Source organism: Amaranthus tricolor, chromosome 9 (genome assembly GCF_026212465.1).
Source record: "Amaranthus tricolor cultivar Red isolate AtriRed21 chromosome 9, ASM2621246v1, whole genome shotgun sequence".
In the NCBI taxonomy this organism is placed as follows: Eukaryota; Viridiplantae; Streptophyta; class Magnoliopsida; order Caryophyllales; family Amaranthaceae; genus Amaranthus; species Amaranthus tricolor.
The window spans coordinates 20,272,139-20,292,844 of record NC_080055.1 but is presented as its reverse complement, the minus strand read 5'-3'; the positions used below and the strand labels follow the sequence as shown (position 1 = coordinate 20,292,844).

General features: G+C 33.8%; 1 protein-coding gene across 4 annotated transcripts; it reads left to right on the top strand.

Moving 5' to 3' along the window:
- Positions 1 to 5,361: 5,361 nt before the first annotated feature.
- On the top strand, positions 5,362 to 18,709 carry LOC130824632 (pentatricopeptide repeat-containing protein At4g18975, chloroplastic). Of its 4 annotated transcripts, none has more exons than XR_009046750.1 (8): positions 5,362 to 5,792; positions 5,888 to 5,965; positions 6,100 to 6,213; positions 13,005 to 13,148; positions 13,750 to 13,962; positions 17,260 to 17,500; positions 18,125 to 18,243; positions 18,391 to 18,708. XR_009046750.1 is itself a non-coding variant. In XM_057689709.1 (7 exons), the coding sequence occupies exons 1-7, from the start codon at positions 5,763 to 5,765 to the stop codon at positions 18,160 to 18,162; spliced, it is 858 nt and encodes a 285-aa protein (XP_057545692.1). In that variant the 5' UTR covers positions 5,362 to 5,762; the 3' UTR covers positions 18,163 to 18,707. The 4 variants fall into 4 exon arrangements, 2 of the variants coding, with proteins under 2 accessions (XP_057545692.1, XP_057545691.1); XR_009046749.1 differs by having other exon boundaries at positions 5,408 to 5,798; positions 18,391 to 18,709; XM_057689709.1 differs by having other exon boundaries at positions 18,125 to 18,707.
- The last annotated feature ends 1,997 nt before the right edge of the window (positions 18,710 to 20,706 follow it).

Here is a 20,706-nt window from a genome sequence, read left to right as displayed (position 1 = left end):
GGCCTTCCACCCTTTTCAAATGGGCCAGACCGGCATTTCATATCATCAATTAACCCATAAACGGAGCCCGAAAGGTTCTCTCTCACTCCTCCATCTGCTTATTGGGGCAGAGGGTGCTATATCTTGTCTTCAGGATGAAAAAAAGTCGATCATCTCCTAGGAAAGTCTGCTTCATATGACCACATCATAAAGACAACATCATCTTCTAGGAAAGTCTGTTATAAAGGTAAAAGGTATAATTACATACATGACCTTCAATTGGATTAGTAACAAGACAAATATTATCCAGACATTTCTGAGCGTGTTGGTATCACAGGAATCAGAAAGTTGCCGAATGGAGAATGGAAAATCCGGAAATTTGCAGTGCAGCCCTCTTGTTGAGCTTGCGCCACAGCATGATTTCTTGACTGTTGAATGCTGGGAGGGTTTTTGGCAGCCTACACAAACAAATTCAGAATAAATGTAAAGGTTGGAGCAAATAAAAGGGTTAAGTTAATTAATTACCATCCAAGGAAATTGCTAGATAATTTTAGTATCTGATTTAACTCAAACATGATACATATTTAGTGATAGACGTTTGGTGTCTTTAAAGCATGTAAAGCAAATGGTCCACATACCATTGAACTATCATTGACTTTGGAATATGCTTCTTTCGCTGTACTTAATGAAGGAACAACCCTGCAGCCAAATATCAAGCAAAATTAAATTTTGAAGGGAAATGAATATCAAGCAAAAGCCAACAGCAGGTAGTGAAGTATTCTAAATGAGAGGATCTTGATTCCATGATCATACAGCAAAAGGGAATAAGACATGAATTCCTATCAAAAGAAAGCCATATTAAAACTCATGTCGCTAACAAAGACAGATGTCCATGCCTAATCGTTGCGCCAGCTTTAGATACACAGAGCATCCAGCAGGCAGTCTAGAGGTTATACAAGGTGAATCAATTTGGATATTTTCTATCCCTTTAGATGTGCAGGAATCAATTCTTATCCCCCTCCCCCTCCCAAATATAGATTCAACTTTCAAGCTTCACAAATTAATGTCAGAATAGGCTCAAGTCCAGGTCTTGATTAAAAATTGATCAATACTTCAGTCTTCAAGCAATGCGTTCATTAGCTTACAAAGTAGATTATGCATATCTTTTCATTAGATCTTGAAGTTCAAATTGTATAAAAGACTGCAGCGCTAGTTCTATCAGGATTCTAGAAGAAGGAATTCACAGCTAAAATTTTTGCTAGTTCATTATGGATCTCACGTGTGAAATTTCTGAGAGCTAATGCTCAATGTTGAGCAGAATTATTACTGTTCTTTTATTCATTCTTCCTTGTCCCAACAAATTTTAAAATTGACATTTACATATAATTTGTGAGAACGACTGAAGCTTGATAAGGAAAAGTTAAAATAAATAGTTGAACTATTTGTGCCAATTAACAATGTGATTTCTTCACTTCTTGTCCAGAAAAACTATTTTGTCAAAACAGTTTTCAGAGATCCAGTTCGCGTTATTTACCACCCCTTCAGTAACCAACCAGAATTCTCAGCAATCCTCAAATATTTAGTTCAGGAAATGAAAAATATAATAAAAAGTTAAGAGATAGCAGCATGTACAGGATAAGAGAACAAGCTCTCCTCAATCCTCAGAAGAAATGGCCACGATTCAACCACACATGAACCGGGACATTTTGACCGGCCTGTTGGTTTCGGACCAATTCAAGCTTATATTAATGAAAAAAACTATATGAAACATCAAACCCTACCCTTCCCCATTTCATTCTCAAAAGTGAGCAGCCACCATCCTCCAAATTGATGAGCTAAAATGGGATTGCAACCTTGCATGTCAATGCTGCTCCCTTGACAAAGTTTTAGTTCTAAAGCTGGTCTTGCGAATGAATGTGATGGAGTTTTAGAGGCAAAACACTATATATGTTGGATTAAGGGGGGTTTGATATAGTAGTAGTAATGGTAATGAAATGGTAACGAATGAGACGGGCTAAGGGTAATAGTAAATGTTATTTTTATTAGTTGTTTAGTGTATAAATGAAAGAGTAATAGTAAATGTTACTTTAGTAACAAGGAGTATTAATACTGTAAAAAGAAGGGGCACATTCAAATAATGTGCAAAGAGATGAAAGAAGACCTCAAGAGGATGAGAAAAAAGAGGGTGATAAATGGGAAAATGCCGCTCTAGGCTTTGTGGGTGATGAAGATGACTATGATAGGGTTCTTCTTGTTGATGGGGGAATGATTCATATTAAGGAATGAGTTATTCACTCCGATTGCTCATTTCACATTTGTTGTGAAAAAGAGCATGATCCTTCCTTGCTCGAGCAAACAGTTCCGAAGGCAAAATGTCGTTTTCAAGTTTTTGGTTTTTCCTTTAGCTGCAAGGTGCCTACATGCTAGGGTTGTTTTAATAGGTTGTAAGCATTATACAAGGGCTTTGAACTTCATTAGAAAGCAAGTGAAGGGGCTAATACATTGAGATGAGGCTAGGGTTAATACCAAAAGAGTTTTTCATCTTCATTGTATTATTGTTGAGGGTGATCTCCAATAAAGGTGGGATCTATAAATTTGAGAGCATGTTTTCAAGTGTAAGAGGTTTATTCATTGATGTATTCTTAAATCCATTAATGAGAGTAAACATAGTTTGAGGGGAAGGTATGTAAAATACCTCATTATATTGTTGTGTATTTGATCCATTAATGTTGTTCAATTTTTCTTGTGTTTTTCTTCTTTTTCTTCACGTGTTAGAGTCCTAATCACTTTCATTTCACACTTTGTTTATGAAAGTTACATGAGAGGTGGCTATGGTTCTCTGGAGAGGGATAGAAGACGTTCGACCATTAGTGTACGACCGTATAGCTTTAAATTAAGGACCCTCGAGGTAAAACTTTCAAAATACATAGGATCTAAAAAATTGGTAATTCATTTTGCATCACTCATTAAATACTAAACTTATCACAATAATAGCATTGTTAAAGCAAGAGCCAACTCTCATGGTGTTGATAATGGGTTTGATCACCTCATTGCTCATGCACTATCTTGCACACTTGAGAACGAAGATGTGAGTGACATGAGTTATGAAGGATTGAAAGTTTAGATACTTGATGTGTTTATGAATTTGAGAGCTTTTGGGAAGACATGGCATGACTTGAATAAGGCAAGAGAGCATTCAAAGAGGGCCTTGAGGTGTGCCTTAAACGATGCAAGACATGGCAGCAACGCGCAAAGATCAGTAGCTGCTGCCAACCTGCCGCTCGTTCGGGCAGTTCATCAACTCGTTCGAGCAGGCAGCAGGTCATCCAAAATGGGGTGCGGGATTTTGGCTTGTAGAGCAAGGAATTTCTAATATGTTATAGGCTACATAAGAGAGTCTTAGAATATCACTAGAAAGCATTGAGAGAGTCTAATACACTAGAAGCAACTAGGGTTCATTCCAATAGAGTTCTTGTATTAGTCGTTTGTGAGAGACCACCATTAAAAGTGAGGTCCTCTTTGCAAGAGTGTTCTCAAAGGTTGTGTGAGGTTTATCATTAATGTATTATTGGGTAAACTAATAAAACTAAACTTGTTTTGAGGGGAGGTATCCATAGATACCTCATAATCATCTTTGTGTGTTGTTCTTCTCTTGTGTTGCTCTGTTTTTGTGTCTTCTTTAACCCATTTGTTCTTCATCAAAACCCACAAACCCTTGCATTTCGAGCATGAAATACCAGATTTCTTTTAGTGTATGATGAATTCATGTCCATGCTCATTACTATAAGAACTCAGGTGCTAGAGTTAGTGTTCGACGTTGGACCCAATTTCTAAGTCACAATTTATGATGCAATAAACAGGTTTATCATAATAATGGTACAGGAATGTGTGACAAGAAACCCTAAATGACAACGAATGAATTGAAAACAGTAAGAGATAGACAAATTACCTTCGAGGTGGTGGGTTGATCTTCCTTTTCTTCAAATCAGACTCCAATACGTTTCTTCTATCTCTTGCTGTAGAAGACATTTTTCACCGGGCAAAGTTCGGTAGCTTTCAATTTGGGTCGATTTACGCACGACTTTTCTTTAACACACGAAGACACGATTTATAGAGAGGACAACCATGACATACACCACACGATACTATGCGGAGGTCTATCTTATGCACCATAAAATAATTACTTTGGATCGGATTCGTGTTTAGGTTTAATACTTCTAAAATGTACGGAATAAAAAGTTCAAAGAACACTAAAATATATAAGATTGAGATTGAGAGATTAGATAATGTAATCTGGCACTTAAAGAGATTGAAAGAATGAGAACTTAAAGACTAAGAGGGTAATAAAAAATCGAAAAATGAAAATGATATATATCCAATTGAAACTCAAATAGTATATGCTTTTTTAGGTGTTTCATTTCTCGTCTTCTAAATTTTTCAATATGGGAAGCAACTCAAATTTTTTAAGCTCGATTTCAGAATTTAAGCTTTTGGCTTACATACATTGTACATTACTAAAGCAAATAAGTAAATATTAAATAACTTAAATTCAGGCTACATGTTTATCGGAATTGAAAATAAGTAACTTATTTAATTAATAGAGTTATAAAATGTTTTTTCAAATTTAAATATTGTAGCTTAACATAATGTTTAAAATAAAAAATTGCATTGTCGTCTAAAATAAATTGTAGTAAAATTAAAAGACACACCAAACTAAATAAATAAATAGACTCCCTCCGTTTTCAATTGATTTATCCGATCCGAACCCCGACCGCAAACACCCAAATTTTTTTGAAAATTTGAAACAAATAATTATGTTTAACAAAAGAAATTAAAAATAAGCTTCGGGTAAACTTAATTTCAAAAATAAGCGTCTCTATGTCCGAGGCTAAGGTCAGATATGTTCACAGTTATCAACAGCGAACAAAAAGTTGGTCAAAAAAAGTCAAAAATGTTTGTTCGCAGTTATTAACTGCGAACAAAAGAGAGACAATGTCATAAAGTTAGATGAGACAAAATAGGGAAGCAACGTTTGTTGTCAATTACTAACTGCGAACAAACATGATTTTCATTTTTTTGTCCCATCTAACGTTCTGACATTGCCTCTCTTTTCTTCACAGTTAATAACTGCGAATAAACAATTTTGACTAATTTTTTTGTTCGCTATTAGTAACTGCGAACATACTGACCTTAGGCTCGGACATAAAGACGCTTATTTTTGGAATTAAGTTTACCCAAAATATTTTTTTATTTCTTTTGTTAAAAATACTTATTTGTTTTATATTTTCAATTTTTCTAATATTGTTTGTATAGATGAGTCTATATAATTGGTCAACTTGTGAAATTAATGGGAGACGATTGCAAAACACAGAATTTATGCAATAATTGGATTATTCTTTAAAAAAAAAATATTAATTGGTTTATTCAATCAATATAAGAACATACGCCGGTGAGACCACGCGAATTTATGTTTTCCCGTTGTACCTTGATTTCATTCGTTCTTCTCTTGCCCTGGTTAGAACCAGAGACCACTAGCAGTCCAGCCCCCGAAGTTTTCTTGGCCATCCACCGTCATCATCCTCCTCCTTCGCGGCACCGCCGCTACCATCATCTTCATTTCCATTTTCAACCTTCTTTACCACCATTCTCCACTTTCGCTACTGTCTCAATGAAAAAACTTGATCCTTAATTTTACTGTTAATGTACTTTTGCTTCATGTGCTATTGTTTCATGAACCTCTAATTTCTTTCACTGGATTTTCTCGAAGTCGATTTCTGTTATTAATGATGTTGCGATCAGTGGTTCGGCATGTGGTAAGAGTATAACAATCCCTAATTACTAATTAGTAATCAATTTATCTTTTTGGAGAGTTTGATATTTATAATTGTAAATTTGCGCGGTTTTCTAGTTACGTCGTAGCTCGGAGATCAGCGTGGTTAGATGCCAATCCCCGAAACTATATTTCTGTACAATGCCCCAAGCTGAGGTACATTGCAATATCTCTCATTTTTCAAAGGACACTTTTTTTTCTTTTTCTTTTTTTTTATAATTTTTTTATTTTTGGCATAAACGCTGAGCAATTTCTTTGTTTTCTGTAAAATTATTGCCTTGCTTTTTTAGGGTCGAAACAAGGTGACATCTAATGAACATGGGAGGGGAAATGGCAATGAACAAAAATTTCTTATAGGACAACATATTACAAGGAAAGAGAAGACCAAATTTCTTATCAAGACGGTAAGTTTGCTACGTTACTGCATTTTATTGGCAATATGTGTGAATTGCTAGTAAAGTGAATTGTAGGAATCATAAAGTTCAATGGTAAATGTAGTAAAGTTTTCTTATTTCCTCATAATATTCTTATACTTTTCCAATAACTTAAACATTCTTTGTGATAGAGGCATAGAGTTACTAGACCTGAAGTTCCTTTTGGGAAATATGTTGCCAAAATCTAAAATGGTGAAAAATGTTAACATTTCTGGAGTGCTGTCAGATACCTTTTTTCGCGTCCATTTTTTCTGACTTTCTGTATTATAAGGGTATTAAATACCTGTATTGATGATACTAAGATGAAGAAACACGGAGTATTATAACAAGTGCTCATTATACTAGGATTCTAGATTATTATACCTTGGGATGTTATTGTAGAAGAGTGACTGCCTATTGAAGTGACCGGCAGAACACCAGGTTTGAAACTCTAGATTGTGAAAAAAAGAAATAAATAATGCAATTGTTACCTAGTTCGTGGTTCAGCTTAATATGGGGAACAAATATGGGAAATCATTTTCTGCCTTGTGTGGTTAATTATCCTTAAAGTGTGTCCTTCTACCAATTTGCATTTCACACATTTCCAATTGTAGTCGAGCATATGGAGAGTGACACCCCTTAAATTTCATCCTACTCAACTATATGACGCCACTGGTTTTTCTTTAATGTTAAAATGAGGGTATTGGAGATTGTTTCTAATAAATACTTAATCGATTATTAGACACTTAATCGGTTAAGTGTCAAAATCGGTCAAGTCTCCAAAGAATAATATGTTAAAATGTTGTTAATTTTCTCTAATAAACACTTAATCGGTTATTAGACTAGATCATGCTTGCCGTCATTTGACATGAGTTGTTAGGAGCCTCACAACTCTACAGGTGGAGAATTTGGCAAAATTTGACACTCATTTAAGTTGAGCTAAAATTATCAATTATGATAAATTAGTGCATCGTTGAAGATAAGCTTTTCATGATTCAACCAATTAGTTTGTCAAAAACAGAGAAGTTTAAGGCTTTAGACAATTGAAAAATGATTAGTACTGCAAATTTAAGCTTGGGATTGCAAGTGATTGCAACTGATTGCTCATATTCCCTAGGCAATCATTTATTGAGGAATTTGTTTAGTTGATGTGCCTTGAGATTTGACCTTTTTTGGAATGTGGATTACATAGATTGCTATGAGAAAAATGATTTGGAAGCCACTGCCTATAAACATGGGTATTCTCTACCTGAAACAATACCTTGAATGCTACAAATGACACATTGGTCTAAAGATTGTGAAGGCCAATCAAATTTAGACTTGGGTGAGGTTGTTTTATAAGTTAATTTTCTTGTTAGTTTATCAGTTGTTTTTGATGATAAATGAGTTTTGGGAGGTTGAAACTCAATCATTTGAAGTTGTAGGCTTGCAACAATATTTCTCTTCATATTGAGGTTCACCTTTCTCAATTTTTTTTATCTTTTAGTATTAGCTTCCATGTATTCCTTCCTTAGTTTATTCGATTCAATTTGCTCAACATAGATGCAAATTTTATCACTTGGTGTAATAGATAAAGGCAGTAGGATGTTGTTACAACTAATGGAAACATAGGAACTTCTCCCCCCTTGTTTGTCCACTAATGAGGGATTGCAATATTTTCTAGCTTGGAATTTCTTTAAGGGTCTTTAACATGGTCATTGTTCTTATCGTGGGGTCTTGAGTGCCCATATTGTCATAGTAATGACTTTTAAGCATTGGTTACTTTATTGTTGAACTAACTGTGTAAAATGGACGAAGGCTATTTCTGGTGATGCAATATGAGATTGATCTAGCTTACTATGTAAAGTGTTTGGTCAGAGCTAATTTTGAGTTTGTCACTTCAAGTACTTATGTTTGATAGTTTATATTTAGACATTGTTCTTTATTTGTTTGACTAGCAATAGAGCTTTTTGTAATTAAATTAGAAAAGGTGCTAAAAGATTCATTCAACAATATTCCAACATTCTATTAACCCAAAGGCCTTTAAGTGGCTCCCACCTAAGTGGGGTTTAAGGGGGTCAAATATACGCAACCTTGCTCGTGTTATAATCTTGTTAGTGACAACAAAGAGGTGGTTTTTGATTGACTCTTGATAACAAACATTATATGCAACTTCTGAGCACATAAATAAGAATTGCACATAATTTGATGAGTCGTTTTACTATATTCTATTATGATTCGAGACCACGAACTATAGATCTTTGAAAAAACTCGAAATTAAGGGACAAAAGATCAATCGTATACCATATACAGCGGAGGGCTAGGGTCGAAAGAGCTCAAAATTTTGATTCACTCAAAACCTTAATCAGGAGAAGCTACTAGGACGTTTTTTTGGAGTATCAACACTTCATATTGGACCAACAATATGGAAAATTTTCAAAAAGTTGATAGTCAAAAATTTGAATCATACATGCTTGCCCCTAGTGGTTGATATTAAGTAGTGGTAAGGAGATGAAGAAAATTAATAAATTGATTGAGCTCCTCATAATCTTTGGTTCAACTATGGTGCCGATTGCCAAAGGATTCACATATTATTCCTTTCCAATTTTCATTCTCTATTTTTCCCTTTTTGATGGAAACTTAAACTCAATTATTCTTAACTAAAAATCATGAAAATAGTAAAATAACAATAAACTAGTGTTGGCCTTTGCTTAATTTGAAGGTAGAAGCTAAGCTTGCTAGAAGGATCATGTTATATCATTTAGTGCTAGCTATAGGTGAGCCTTTGAAGTATTTGGGTTGATTTTTAGAGGATGGACATATAAATTTAGAGAGGTTGGGTGGCTCAAATGAATGTGGTGGGCAGGTTTTGTGGATGTATCATACCTCTATAGTTGAAGGCAAATTTTTTAGACATCTATCAAAAACTAACACTTTTATGTTGGTCCAAATGGAGAGCCTTTGATAAGGATCGTAGCCATGCATATGTTAGATATGGATTTATGGGAAATACTCCAAGGGATAGATTCATTGTGTAAACATTGGGGGGGGTAGGGGGGCACAAAATTTACGTATCAAGGTGGCGTAGTTGATTTGGCTTTGCAAAGTGTACTGTTGACCACCAAATGCATCGGCAAGGAAAGTGGAGAGTTGGGAACACAAATTTTGAGGAGGTTGTATATGACTAAAATGATGTTAGAAAAGTGGGCTTACAAGACCTGTTGGCTATGGATAAAACTAATTATGTATAATGTTAGTGGATGACGGCATGTAGTAGAATTTGGATGCATGCAGCTGATCCGTTCCCAATGGCATCAAAATTTGGCATGGTTCTTTTTTGTAGCAGTAGTTGGAGGATTATACCGCTTATAGATTTTTTTTTTTCTCATAATGGAAGACAAATACCTATGTAAATTTGGGCATTGCACTAGAATGTGTACTAGATTGAGAACTTAAGATCAGTAATCTGTAGTTTTGTTTGTTTTTGGTGGGGCAGAATTACATGTAAGGTGTAGCTGTTCATACCGTGCATCTTGGGTGTGACGGGATTGCAAAAACTTGGAATATGTTGTTATTTTTTTGTGCTGTTTTTTCACCTTATTTGTTGTTCTAATAATAATTTCAGTCATTAAAAATTATTTATTAAATACAATAGAGTTATGAAAGTTATAACCAAGGTTGTTAGAATCAGAATTCTACGTAGGATCGAAATCAACTGGTGGGGATCAGGATTGTAGGATCGGACGATCTTACAAATTTGCAAAAATAACAAGTTGTATTATGTCTATGTTTATTGTTTGATCGTTTTCAAAATAATAAAGCGTTAAGAACCCATACTTTTTCTTAAGATATATATAAGATATACTGTAACATCCGTCTTTTTTTAAAAATAATAATAATAATAATAATAAATAAATAAATAAATAAATTTTAGAAATTTTAAAAATAAAAAAAAATAAAATAAAATAACTCCCCATTAACAAATAACTTCCCACTTCTCCCTCTAAATCTTATAACTAACTTCAATTACCGACTATAAATTAAACCATTCACCCTTAATTCATTCACATTATTACTCACACTTTCTTTATCTCCTACAAACTACTTCCTTCATCCTCTAATTGCTTAAAATTTAGTCAAGAAAACGCAAAATTTCGATATTAAAGACAGCGAATTCGTAGACAGAGATTATTAGGAGCGTACGTTGTCTAGGATCGCGTGACAAGGTAATTCTCAATGTCCATCTAATTAGGACTATCCCGTTAGTATTATGTGCTAAGTGATAATTAATGTGTTTAAATAGAATGCATGATTTAATATGACATTATTTTGTATGATATTATGTTTTATATATTCTCAAAATATATCTACTATTATTTTTGTCAAACTTGAATTTATAATTACTATTTTGATAAAATTTATATTATTATTTTGATAACGAAATTAGATACGGTTTAATTTGAAAGAGAAATACTTATAATATTATTATTTTGATGAAAGTTATATTATTATTTTAATAATGATTTTAAATGCGATTGAATTTGGGAGAAAAATATTATGATATTAATATTGCAATTGAATATTCTTGAGATATATTTTTCTTGGGAAAACCTATGATCATAAAATAAAATGTATAATGTATGTTTGATTATATGTTTGTGTGTACGCGACTAATTATTAAAATATATTAAATCACGTAAAGTGTAACACGAGGGAAATGAAGCTCTTATATTTGTTGTGATCCAAGTATAAGGGTGATGAACCGGTTGTCCTGTTTGGTTAGTATAGCTGCCGACAGGAATTATTATTATTTCTGATACTTGATACGATGTTTGGTCTTCCTTCTATTTGTTGTGATCCAAGTAGAAGGGGTGTGCACACTAGGGTTCCCTGAGACTACTTTGCTGGCCTTGAATTATTTGGGGTGACGACCTCTTGATGAAGTAGGTATAGGGGTAAAGCCTCGGCCTACTGGCGTTCCCGTTCCCTCAAATTAAAAATTGATTATGTGTTTGCCATTATTAAATATCAAATTAATAAATTGGTTTATGTGATATTATATATATTGTTTTCTCAAATTGTTTTTTTTAAACTCAGCTATATGTTATTTTGTAAAATTATTTTCAATTTGATTATATTTTATTTTCTTAAATCATTTTCAAACTTAATCGTTTTACGAGATGGAGTTGGAATTACTCAATTTCCTGATTTTGAGAGTTTTTCCCTTGTTTTTTTTCTTGCATTCTTATGTTGCAGATTATTGATTGCGTGGGAATCGTGGACTGAGGATCACCTAGAAACATAGCTTTTATTAGAGTCGTATTTCAGTTTAAATTTTACCTGAAGTTGTTTAAATTTTATATGGACATAGATAGCGTTCCGTCTTTTCTTATGTTGTAAGACCCTCTGTTGGATTTAAAGTTATGAAGTTATTTCTTAGTCGTTAAGCCTTACATTTATTTTATTAGAAATAGATGTGGCGGTAACACTCCCATGAGTAGGTTTTGGCTCATGTTTTCCATTAAAGGTGTTTTCAAAAGTTCAACCTATTCTGAGGGTGTTACATATACACTACACATAATATATTTAGAGCATATACATACAAGGATATAATAATAAACCATAGTAAGCAAAAAAGAACAAAGATACTAGCAAAAAATTCAAATTAGTAGTTTTGAACTAACGATCCTAGTCGATCCTAACAACGATTCTAGCCTATCCTACCGATTCTAACAATTGCGCCAATGATCCCATTTGATTGTAGTCGATCCTAGCTGATTCAACGATCCCACTTCGAAGGTTTTTTGGAGAGTAGAATTGTTGGGATCATCATAGAATCGCGATTCCGGCCGATCATAGCCGATTCTAACGATCCCACCAATGATCCCACTTGATTCTGATTCCACTAACGATCCTAGTCGTTAGGTCTGATCTGGGTTGTAGAATCGTACGATTCTATGATCCAAATCGCGATTTTAACAACAATAAAACTAATTGTTACTAACTAAAACTTGTACTCACTGATCAAAAGTATTTTTTAAGGCTTAAAACAAATTTTACTGAAAATTAATTTTGGTAAATTGAGCAGAACAGGAGCTTAGTTGTTACATCTGTCTAGGACATTGTTGGTCAGTGTTTGTGAAGTAGGGTTTGATGTTTATTTCGTTGTTTGTTTTCCTTGTCTTATGTCTTCCTATGCCAAAAGTGCTGGTTTCCCCGACCAACGGCCGTCACTTCTAAATTTCAAAGAGGTCTTTAGACTGTATTTTTATGTTGTTGATGGTGTTAATCATATCTTGACAAGACAAATGTCGTGGCAATATTTTCTTTTGAGAATGTTATATGTTTGTCAAAGTAAATTTGATTAATCAATTATCGTTTATTTAGGGTTTTTACTTTTTACCTAAGGAAGACAAGGATGGAGATAGTAATTTAAATATTTCTTGATTGTTTCCAGTACTGGGACAAGTTTTAGCAATTAGATTTTACTTTCTATCATTCTTGATTGTTTCTTGATTCAAATGGAGATAGTAATTTGATTGGCTTAAAACCATTGTTTGCTATAACTTATCCACTTTATCGTGTTACGGTTGAAGTTCACCCACTTTGTAGTGAGGACCTTGTGATTGATTGTACCCGATGCTTCATTTAACGTTCTGATTACCCACACTATTTCATGATATCTCAATGTCGTGTACTGCATATGTGTTTTTACTTCCTGTGGAATACATTACGTTTCAATGAGTAGATATATGATTGATCACTCTTATTTCTATACTCTTTGAATTTGGCTGTTCTTGCAGCTTTTTGATCTGGAAGATAGTAAAGAAGCTATCTATGGCACACTTGACGCTTGGGTGGCTTGGGAGCAGGATTTTCCAATCGCTGCACTCAAGAATGTAATGCTGGTTCTTGAAAAAAACCAACAGTGGCACAGAGTTATACAGGTACTAGCTAATATTTTCATTTCCTTGTGTGTGTGTGTGTGCTTATATTAAGTGAGGAAGAGGAGTGAAATGGAAGGATATGCTTATGTGTGTCATTGTGTGAAACCATAAAATCAGAATTATTCTATTGTTTACAATCACACTATTATGAAATAATGTAGTGATGTTCAGAATTTTCCGCATGCATTTTCTTATCAACTGGTGATTTTCACATGAAAATCAAGTGTTATGGAACTTTTGTGGATGCAATACCACATGGTAGACACTTGACCATTGTGAACATGGAATTAGGTGGTTCTTTTACTAGGTTTGGGAATAGTCTGTTTTTGTACTCATATTATGAACCGAGGTCATTGCGCTTTGCTTTTTTATGTCCTATATCACTTGATGTAACATTGGCGATGACAGTCTCTTTTGTTTTCATTGCAAGAAACTGTTTGCTTATAAATAACATCATTAGCTAGCAAAATTTTTTGTTTCATGAGACTCAGATAGTTTCTGAGGCAAGTGTTTGATGTCAGTGCTATCATGGGTTAAAAATATCGCAATTGTATTTGGTATCTTTTTTATTTTGAAGTTTTCTGTGTTGTGGCCTTTTAAGGTAATAAAATGGATGCTAAGCAAAGGTCAAGGCAACACAATAGGAACATACAAGCAGCTGATACGAGCTTTAGATATGGACCACCGAGCCGAGGAAGCTCATAATTTTTGGATGAGAAAGATTGGTAATGATCTTCATTCAGTGCCATGGCAAGCATGCCATCTCATGATTTCAATCTATCATCGAAACAATATGTTGGATCGTCTAGTCAAGGTACATCCTTTTTATCTCTCTCTTTCATCCTTCCTCTTTCAGTGTGATTTAATATGTGATCAATTGTTATGGTCCATTGCATGGTAATGGGGGTTAAGGTATGAGACTTAAATCCTTAGACGGATGAAGGGTTAATGCGTGAACCCCACATCGGTAGTTTGGGACATTTACGTGGAATTTACATTGGGCAAGGGGCTCTCCTGTCCTTAAGATATCTTTTGGGGAAGTGCACTCCAATTGTCCTATGTCAATGGTATCAACAGCCTCGCCTCTCTTCTGTGCCACATGCGACCGATAGAGGTGACGCTACTGCTCTTCCAGGGTCATGAACCTTATTTCTCTTCTTTCCTGTAATGGAGTTTAAGGTATGGACCTTAAGAATGTCATAAGTCTTATGGTATGGAATGGAACCATGCAGTGGACTGCAACTATATGTTTGTCATTTATCACTGTACGATTGGTGTTTTAAATTACTCCATTGGAAATTGCAAATAGTAAAGTTGCCAAGTTAGCCATTTGGATTTTGTTTACAATCCAGTATTTATCAGCTGGAAATTTTGTTTGATATTGAGATATTTGATGCTATTACTTGCATTTGTTAACCGTTGATTGTTTCATTTTTATAATTGCTGTGATATACTTGGAATGGAAGAAAAACTAATGTTATAATGGACATTTTACAAGCTTGTTTTGTAGACAAAAATTAGAAAGTGATGAGGGCGAAACATAACCTGTGTCATACCGTTATCTTTCGATTTTGTAGCTCTTGTTATCTTTTGTAAACTTTGGTGGTATATGTTTTGTTATGAGGCCTTGTGTCCTCCCTTGTACATTTGTATTTCCGCTGCGTAGTTTATATGTAACACCCTTGAATTTCCGACCCCTTTTACGAAACCGAAAATCGTGAAGGACGGGAGTTAATTCTGGTGTTACATAAAAGAAAAGAAAAAGAATTTAAATAAACGTTACATATTAATTTAAAAAAGGTGAGTGAAAATTTCGGCAGCATCTCTACTAAAACTTGAACATGTGATAGAGCAATTAGCACAATAAAAACATTAAACTAATCTAAGGCATCATTGCCTTTAAAATCTCACACCACGGCGGGATGATTCATCGCCGGTTTCTCAAATCAACATGCCAAGCATGGATCGTGGTTCCAATGTCGACGCTTGCGTTTTAAAATGACTTAACTCCTTAAAACCATACAAAGTTATAATGTAACATCCGAATTTCCTCCCGTCCTTCACGATTAGTGTCAAATGATCTAAAGGTTTTTCGTCCAAAAAATTGAAAGCAATTGATTATGGGCTTTCAATGGTTCTTAAGTCCTTGGGGCAAGATCCATCTTCACCATACCTTTGACAATTTATCGATGTATGTGGTAATCATAATGGGAATATGAGAGATTCCCTGAAGTCACATAAGAAAAATGGTCAACGAGGGTTCATTCACACTATGTTTGGATAAGAACTTTGGAAGGAAAGGAAAAGAAGGGAACGGGAAGGGAGGGAAAGGAAAGGGAAGGAAATGGAGGGAATGATAAAAAAATTTTCCCTTGTCTTTTTAAAAGGGAAAGGAAAGGAGAGGAAGGACAAATCCATTTTCCTTCCGAATCATTCCACTTATGGAGAGATTTTTTTATCAACAAAATTAAGGAAACTAATCCCTTCCTTTTAAATCCCTCTCCAAATTTTGTATCCAAACAAAGGAATTTGTACCCTTCCAAATCCCTCCCTACCTTTCCTCTCCCATCCAAACAAACCTTAAGCTTTTTGAGTTGCCTATGCACTGCTAAAACCATGCTCTTTAGGATATAGATGTACACAGATATGTCATGTCACTCAGAAGTCATGATTATAGATTGTGGAATCACGGTAATGGTATCTTAAAAGGATTTGTAAGGTACAAACTGGAATTCCATTTAATTGAAATATGGAACTATTTGCTATGTCCTACAGGTAAAACTTCAAAATATAATCTTCTTTGCCCTATCTCGTCGTTTTAAGGCATAAAAAGTTCTGAACTTTTCTATTAACTTAACTTAAGTACAAGTCTTAAGTTATGTTATACTATGCTTCAAAAGTATAAATACAGAGAGGTACAACAGATTGTAAAGGCTAATGTGTGCATCATAATTGTTATATAACATCCTGTATGACTACATTCATTCGAAGCAAGATCATTTATTAGCTAATTGTAACCTTTCCAGGAGCATTTATTGTCTAAACAGAAATAAAAGGTATAAAGCATTGGTTTGGTGTCTTAACTTATCTAAACATAGGCAAATGTATTAGTCCTTATCTGGACTTTATTGATTATTCTGAACTTAACCCTTATATGAACTTATTTGCTTTGAAATGAGTAGAGTGTGTGAGAAAGATTCACCTTATTGATCATGATTAGTGATTAACCTTCATGTCAGCTTATCTGAACCTATAGGCCTTTTATATTTACTACAATGGACTTATATGATCTTACCGAAAGTTATTTTCCTGGAATAAGCTACATAGTACAGGGCGCCTAAGTCGACAAGCCTGTGCTGTCCTTGGTAATTTTCTGCATTTTTTTAGGGTGATGTTCTCGACTTGTGGAATTACTTTCAATCTGTTGCGAGTTTCAGTCGGATAACATATCTAAAAATTCTATTACTTCCACAGATATTTACACTTGCTTTTGAATTTGGATATTTTAGTGCATTATTAATGTTGTTATCATATTATACCCACTGTATCTAAAACTATTTACAAAGTATGGGAAATTATTTCACTACATTTGGCTTCTCTTTGTTCTCTTGAATGCCTTTTGTTTAGGGTGAATTTGCTGTTTATCCAGAATACAGCTGTCTAAATCTTTATATCCCTAGAGGCACACACCAGTCCTTAGTAGGACCTTCATGTACACCTTGTTTGGAGGGATAGAAAGGGGAGGGATCTAAAAGGATGTAATTTCTTTGTTTGGATACAAATTTTGAAGGGAGGGAGTTGGAAGGAAGGGATTTGAAAGGATTTAGTTCCTTTATTTTGTTAATGATCAAATCTCCCTAAAAGCATAAAGATTTGAAAGAAAAATGATATTTTTATCTTCCTCTAATCCTCTCCCTTCCTTTCCGTTCCTTTCCTTTCTCTGAAACAAACAATATAACTTCCTATACTATTCCCTATCCTTTCTTTCCTTCCCTCTCTTTTCCTTTCGTTCCTTTCTTTCCCTCTTAAATTCTTGTCCAAACATAGTCTTAAACATAGTCTTGTTCTTGTTGTATCTTGCTGGCCTAATTTATAACTTTTTGCCATGAAGCTTTTCAAAAGCCTGGAGGCTTTTGATCGTAAACCTCCAGAGAAGTCAATAGTGCAGAAAGTGGCAGATGCATATGAATTGTTGGGCATGGTGGATGACAAAGAGAAATTATTGGACAAGTATGCTGATCTTCTGAGTAGAACTTGTGAAGAATCCAGAAGGAAATCAAATACGGTTCCATTCAAAAAGAAAGTCGGGGCGAAAGGGAAAATCGGGTCCAAACAGAAGGAAACTTCATCAGGTGATCTCTCTCACGTCTTAGCCCTCTTTACTCTATGGATGATTAATTGTCAATAATAAGGAGGCTACTCCAATGCATTAGGCGAAGGAAAAAGAAGGCAAATGAAAGATCATTGAAAAAGATGCCCAAACGTTTTTGAGAACTCACAATATTGGTTTTAAACAATACAATGATGCTTAATATGTCGATGAAATTTCAGAAACAAAAAATTTTACGTTTTTGCTACCTTAGTATTATATATTTCTCAAATTGATTATGGAGAATAACAAATCTATGAATTCGGTCTTAACGAGGAAGCTTTCTTGTCATGTAGTAATAAATGTAGTTAGGTTAAAGAGTTTACATAGCTGCTAGCCTACTATGAGGTAGAGGATAAGTAGTCCTCTGGAGAAAGTTAGGTTAAATGACAGGACAGTGGACTTAAAGATGTATGCTTTGATTATGGTGGCTGAGATTATGCAGCTATTAGGATGTGAGCATGTTGCATCTTAATAATCTTAATATCAAGCAATATGTACTACCATGTTACTTGATGAGTTATGATTAGAATTGAAAGTATGAAATGTCTGAAGTCGAACGAAGGAAAGAACGATAACTCTTCAATTGTCTATGTTATGTTTGCAGAGAGGAAAAGAAATCTCAGTGATGGTGTGAAAGAATGAATGATATAGGTTACTGTTGTTAGTGCTGTTCAAGTTTTTAGCGTTGCAGGGTGCGAGCTTTATGTTAATCAATCCAAGATGGTTAGTTTTGCTGATTATTTACCTGTAATCCCAATGGTTTTTCGAGGTATTAAGAAGGAAAAGCTAACTCCTCTGTTCTTTTGTTTGTGGAATATGCCCTGCATACCATCCGACAATGATGTTGCCATTTTGGAACAACCACCCCAGCACCAACAACGCCAGCCGAGGATATATTTTTATTTTTTTTTCCGGAAGTTATCAAATAAATTAATGTGTCAATTGTTATTAATGTTTGTGAATACATTTAAGTTTCATTTTAATTTAATTTGGTACCTTATTTTTTCACTTTGTATAAGACGGTTTCATTGAGAGATGCATCTCATATATGGGTTAAATTGTTCATCTAATAATATTGCTTGTTGAAGGTGTCTCATCGAGAGATGTTTTCTCACAAGAGTAACTCTTTTTTTTTTCTTAGAAAATTACGACAAAGTAGGATTGAAATTATGAACCTGAAAAAATGTTTAGAAAAACTGTCAGATAATAGTATAGTTGAGCAAAACAAACAATTAACCTAAGATTTTCGTATTTAAGTCACATTCTCTTTCAAGTTGTTTGTGATCTTCATTTATATTACAGTTTACTAATTACATGATACTGACTAAGATATAGCCTAGAGCTGTTTGGAGTTTATGTACTTGTGTGTTTACACCAATTTTCTATTTTCGTATACACTAACCTTAGATTAAGGAAACTTTTCGAAGTTACCAGAGCCAAGGTGAGTTGTGTGTATACACTAATGAAGTAAAATCTCAAGCAAGCTCAAAGCTACGCAATATTCTAATATATGCAATAGGAGATTACATTATTTATACTTCTACTTTTTCAAGTATTAATGGATTCCAAAATTAAATATTACCAAAATTAAATATTACCTATTAACAGGGTCCGCGAGTAATTAGGGTGTTGCAAAAACGATCAAATAATTTATTTACAGTAGAAGAAAATCATCATACATATTACAGAAAAGGATAGATTAAAATAAAAAGTCATTGGAAGAAAAGTTATACTTTGTCTCCATTCTTTTTTGGAAAATTTGCTCAAAATAATCTCAACTATCACTCGTTAGTCAGAAATAATTCTAACTATTAATTATTTTTAAATAATCTCAACTTTCACCTGAATTTGTTTATAGTATACCTTACGACTTAGTAACCTGGGATAGCAGGTTACCTTCATTTAAAAAAAAATAAAAAAACTAAATAAGGGGAAAAGAAAAGAAAAAACACTTCACACCCTAAGCCCCTCCTCCTCCACCAGCCAGCAATGACCGCCAACAACACTGGTCACTTTGTTCGAATATCAATCGATCACCGTCATTGACCCTCCTCTCCCACCAATCGAACATCATCAGCTCACCACCTATGCAACGAGTCTTACCCCCTCCCCTTTCGACCTCCATCCATGTAACACCCCAAGATTTTTATAACGTTATTAATTAATATTTTAAATAAATTTTCGAGATTTTATAATTATACATTAAATCATTTGAATTAATTTTAATAAATTTCTTTCATACACGAATATAAATATTAACACATTTATTTTAAAAATAGAATTGCATGTACTAAAATAAAGAGGTTCGAATATATGATTATAATCGTATTAAAAGTGTATGAACAAAACAAATGTGATTTTTTCTTAGTGGGCTTTTGTGAGAAAGTTAATTAGAAAATAAATATATAAAATAACAAAATGAGTTAGGGTTTTTAAGTGAGACACTCCTCCCTGCCCTGCGTGTCACCGCCACCACATCAAACACTCCTTGTCTCTTCTCGATTTTTTATAGTCCACCCTTGTAAGCCATCTTCCTCCCTTATTTGATTTTCTTTTTTGTTTTGGTTTTTTTTTATTTTTTATTTTTTTATTTTTTTATTTTTTATTTTTTTATTTTTTTATTTTTTTATTTTTTTTTATCATTGTTCTAATTAGAATCTTATTTTAGTTGATGAGTTTTGTAGTGATTTTTGTCATTCTTTATTAAATCTTGTTATGGGTAAGAATTGGATTGATGATTTGAATGTACTTATGAATTAGGTTTTTGAAATATGAATGAAAAGTGTTAAATTTTGTATTATTTTCTTTGAATTTTGTTATGGGTAAGAATTGGATTGATGATTTGAATGTACTTATGAATTAGGTTTTTGAAATATGAATGAAATTAATAGTTGGGTGCTATTTTTGATGGTGTTGTATTACTAGAACAACTCTATTTGTATTGAATGTGAGAGTTTTATTAGGCATTGTAATTGTAATTGACCTTGTTGAAGCAAAAACAATTGTTAGTGTTAATTACAAGTACCCTTGTTAGGTTATTAAAGTTATAAATAAATAGTTTTAGTAAATCTATGAGCATAATGTCAATTTATTGCTAAAAGTTGCGAAAAAGTTACTTGTTATGGTGTTTGATTATAGTTATTTCTAACTTCGGAGAATGTAATAAATGATGTTGCGACTCGATAA

What these genes read in the sequence shown, in the direction of transcription:
- LOC130824632 (XM_057689708.1), top strand. Translation starts at nt 5,763, where the DNA reads ATGATGTTGCGATCAGTGGTTCGGCATGTGGTAAGA. An exon ending in TGGTTCGGCATGTGGTAAGA is followed by an intron (nt 5,799 to 5,887) that starts GTATAACAATCC and finishes GCGGTTTTCTAG; the next exon opens with TTACGTCGTAGCTCGGAGAT. An exon ending in AGTGGCACAGAGTTATACAG is followed by an intron (nt 13,149 to 13,749) that starts GTACTAGCTAAT and finishes TGGCCTTTTAAG; the next exon opens with GTAATAAAATGGATGCTAAG.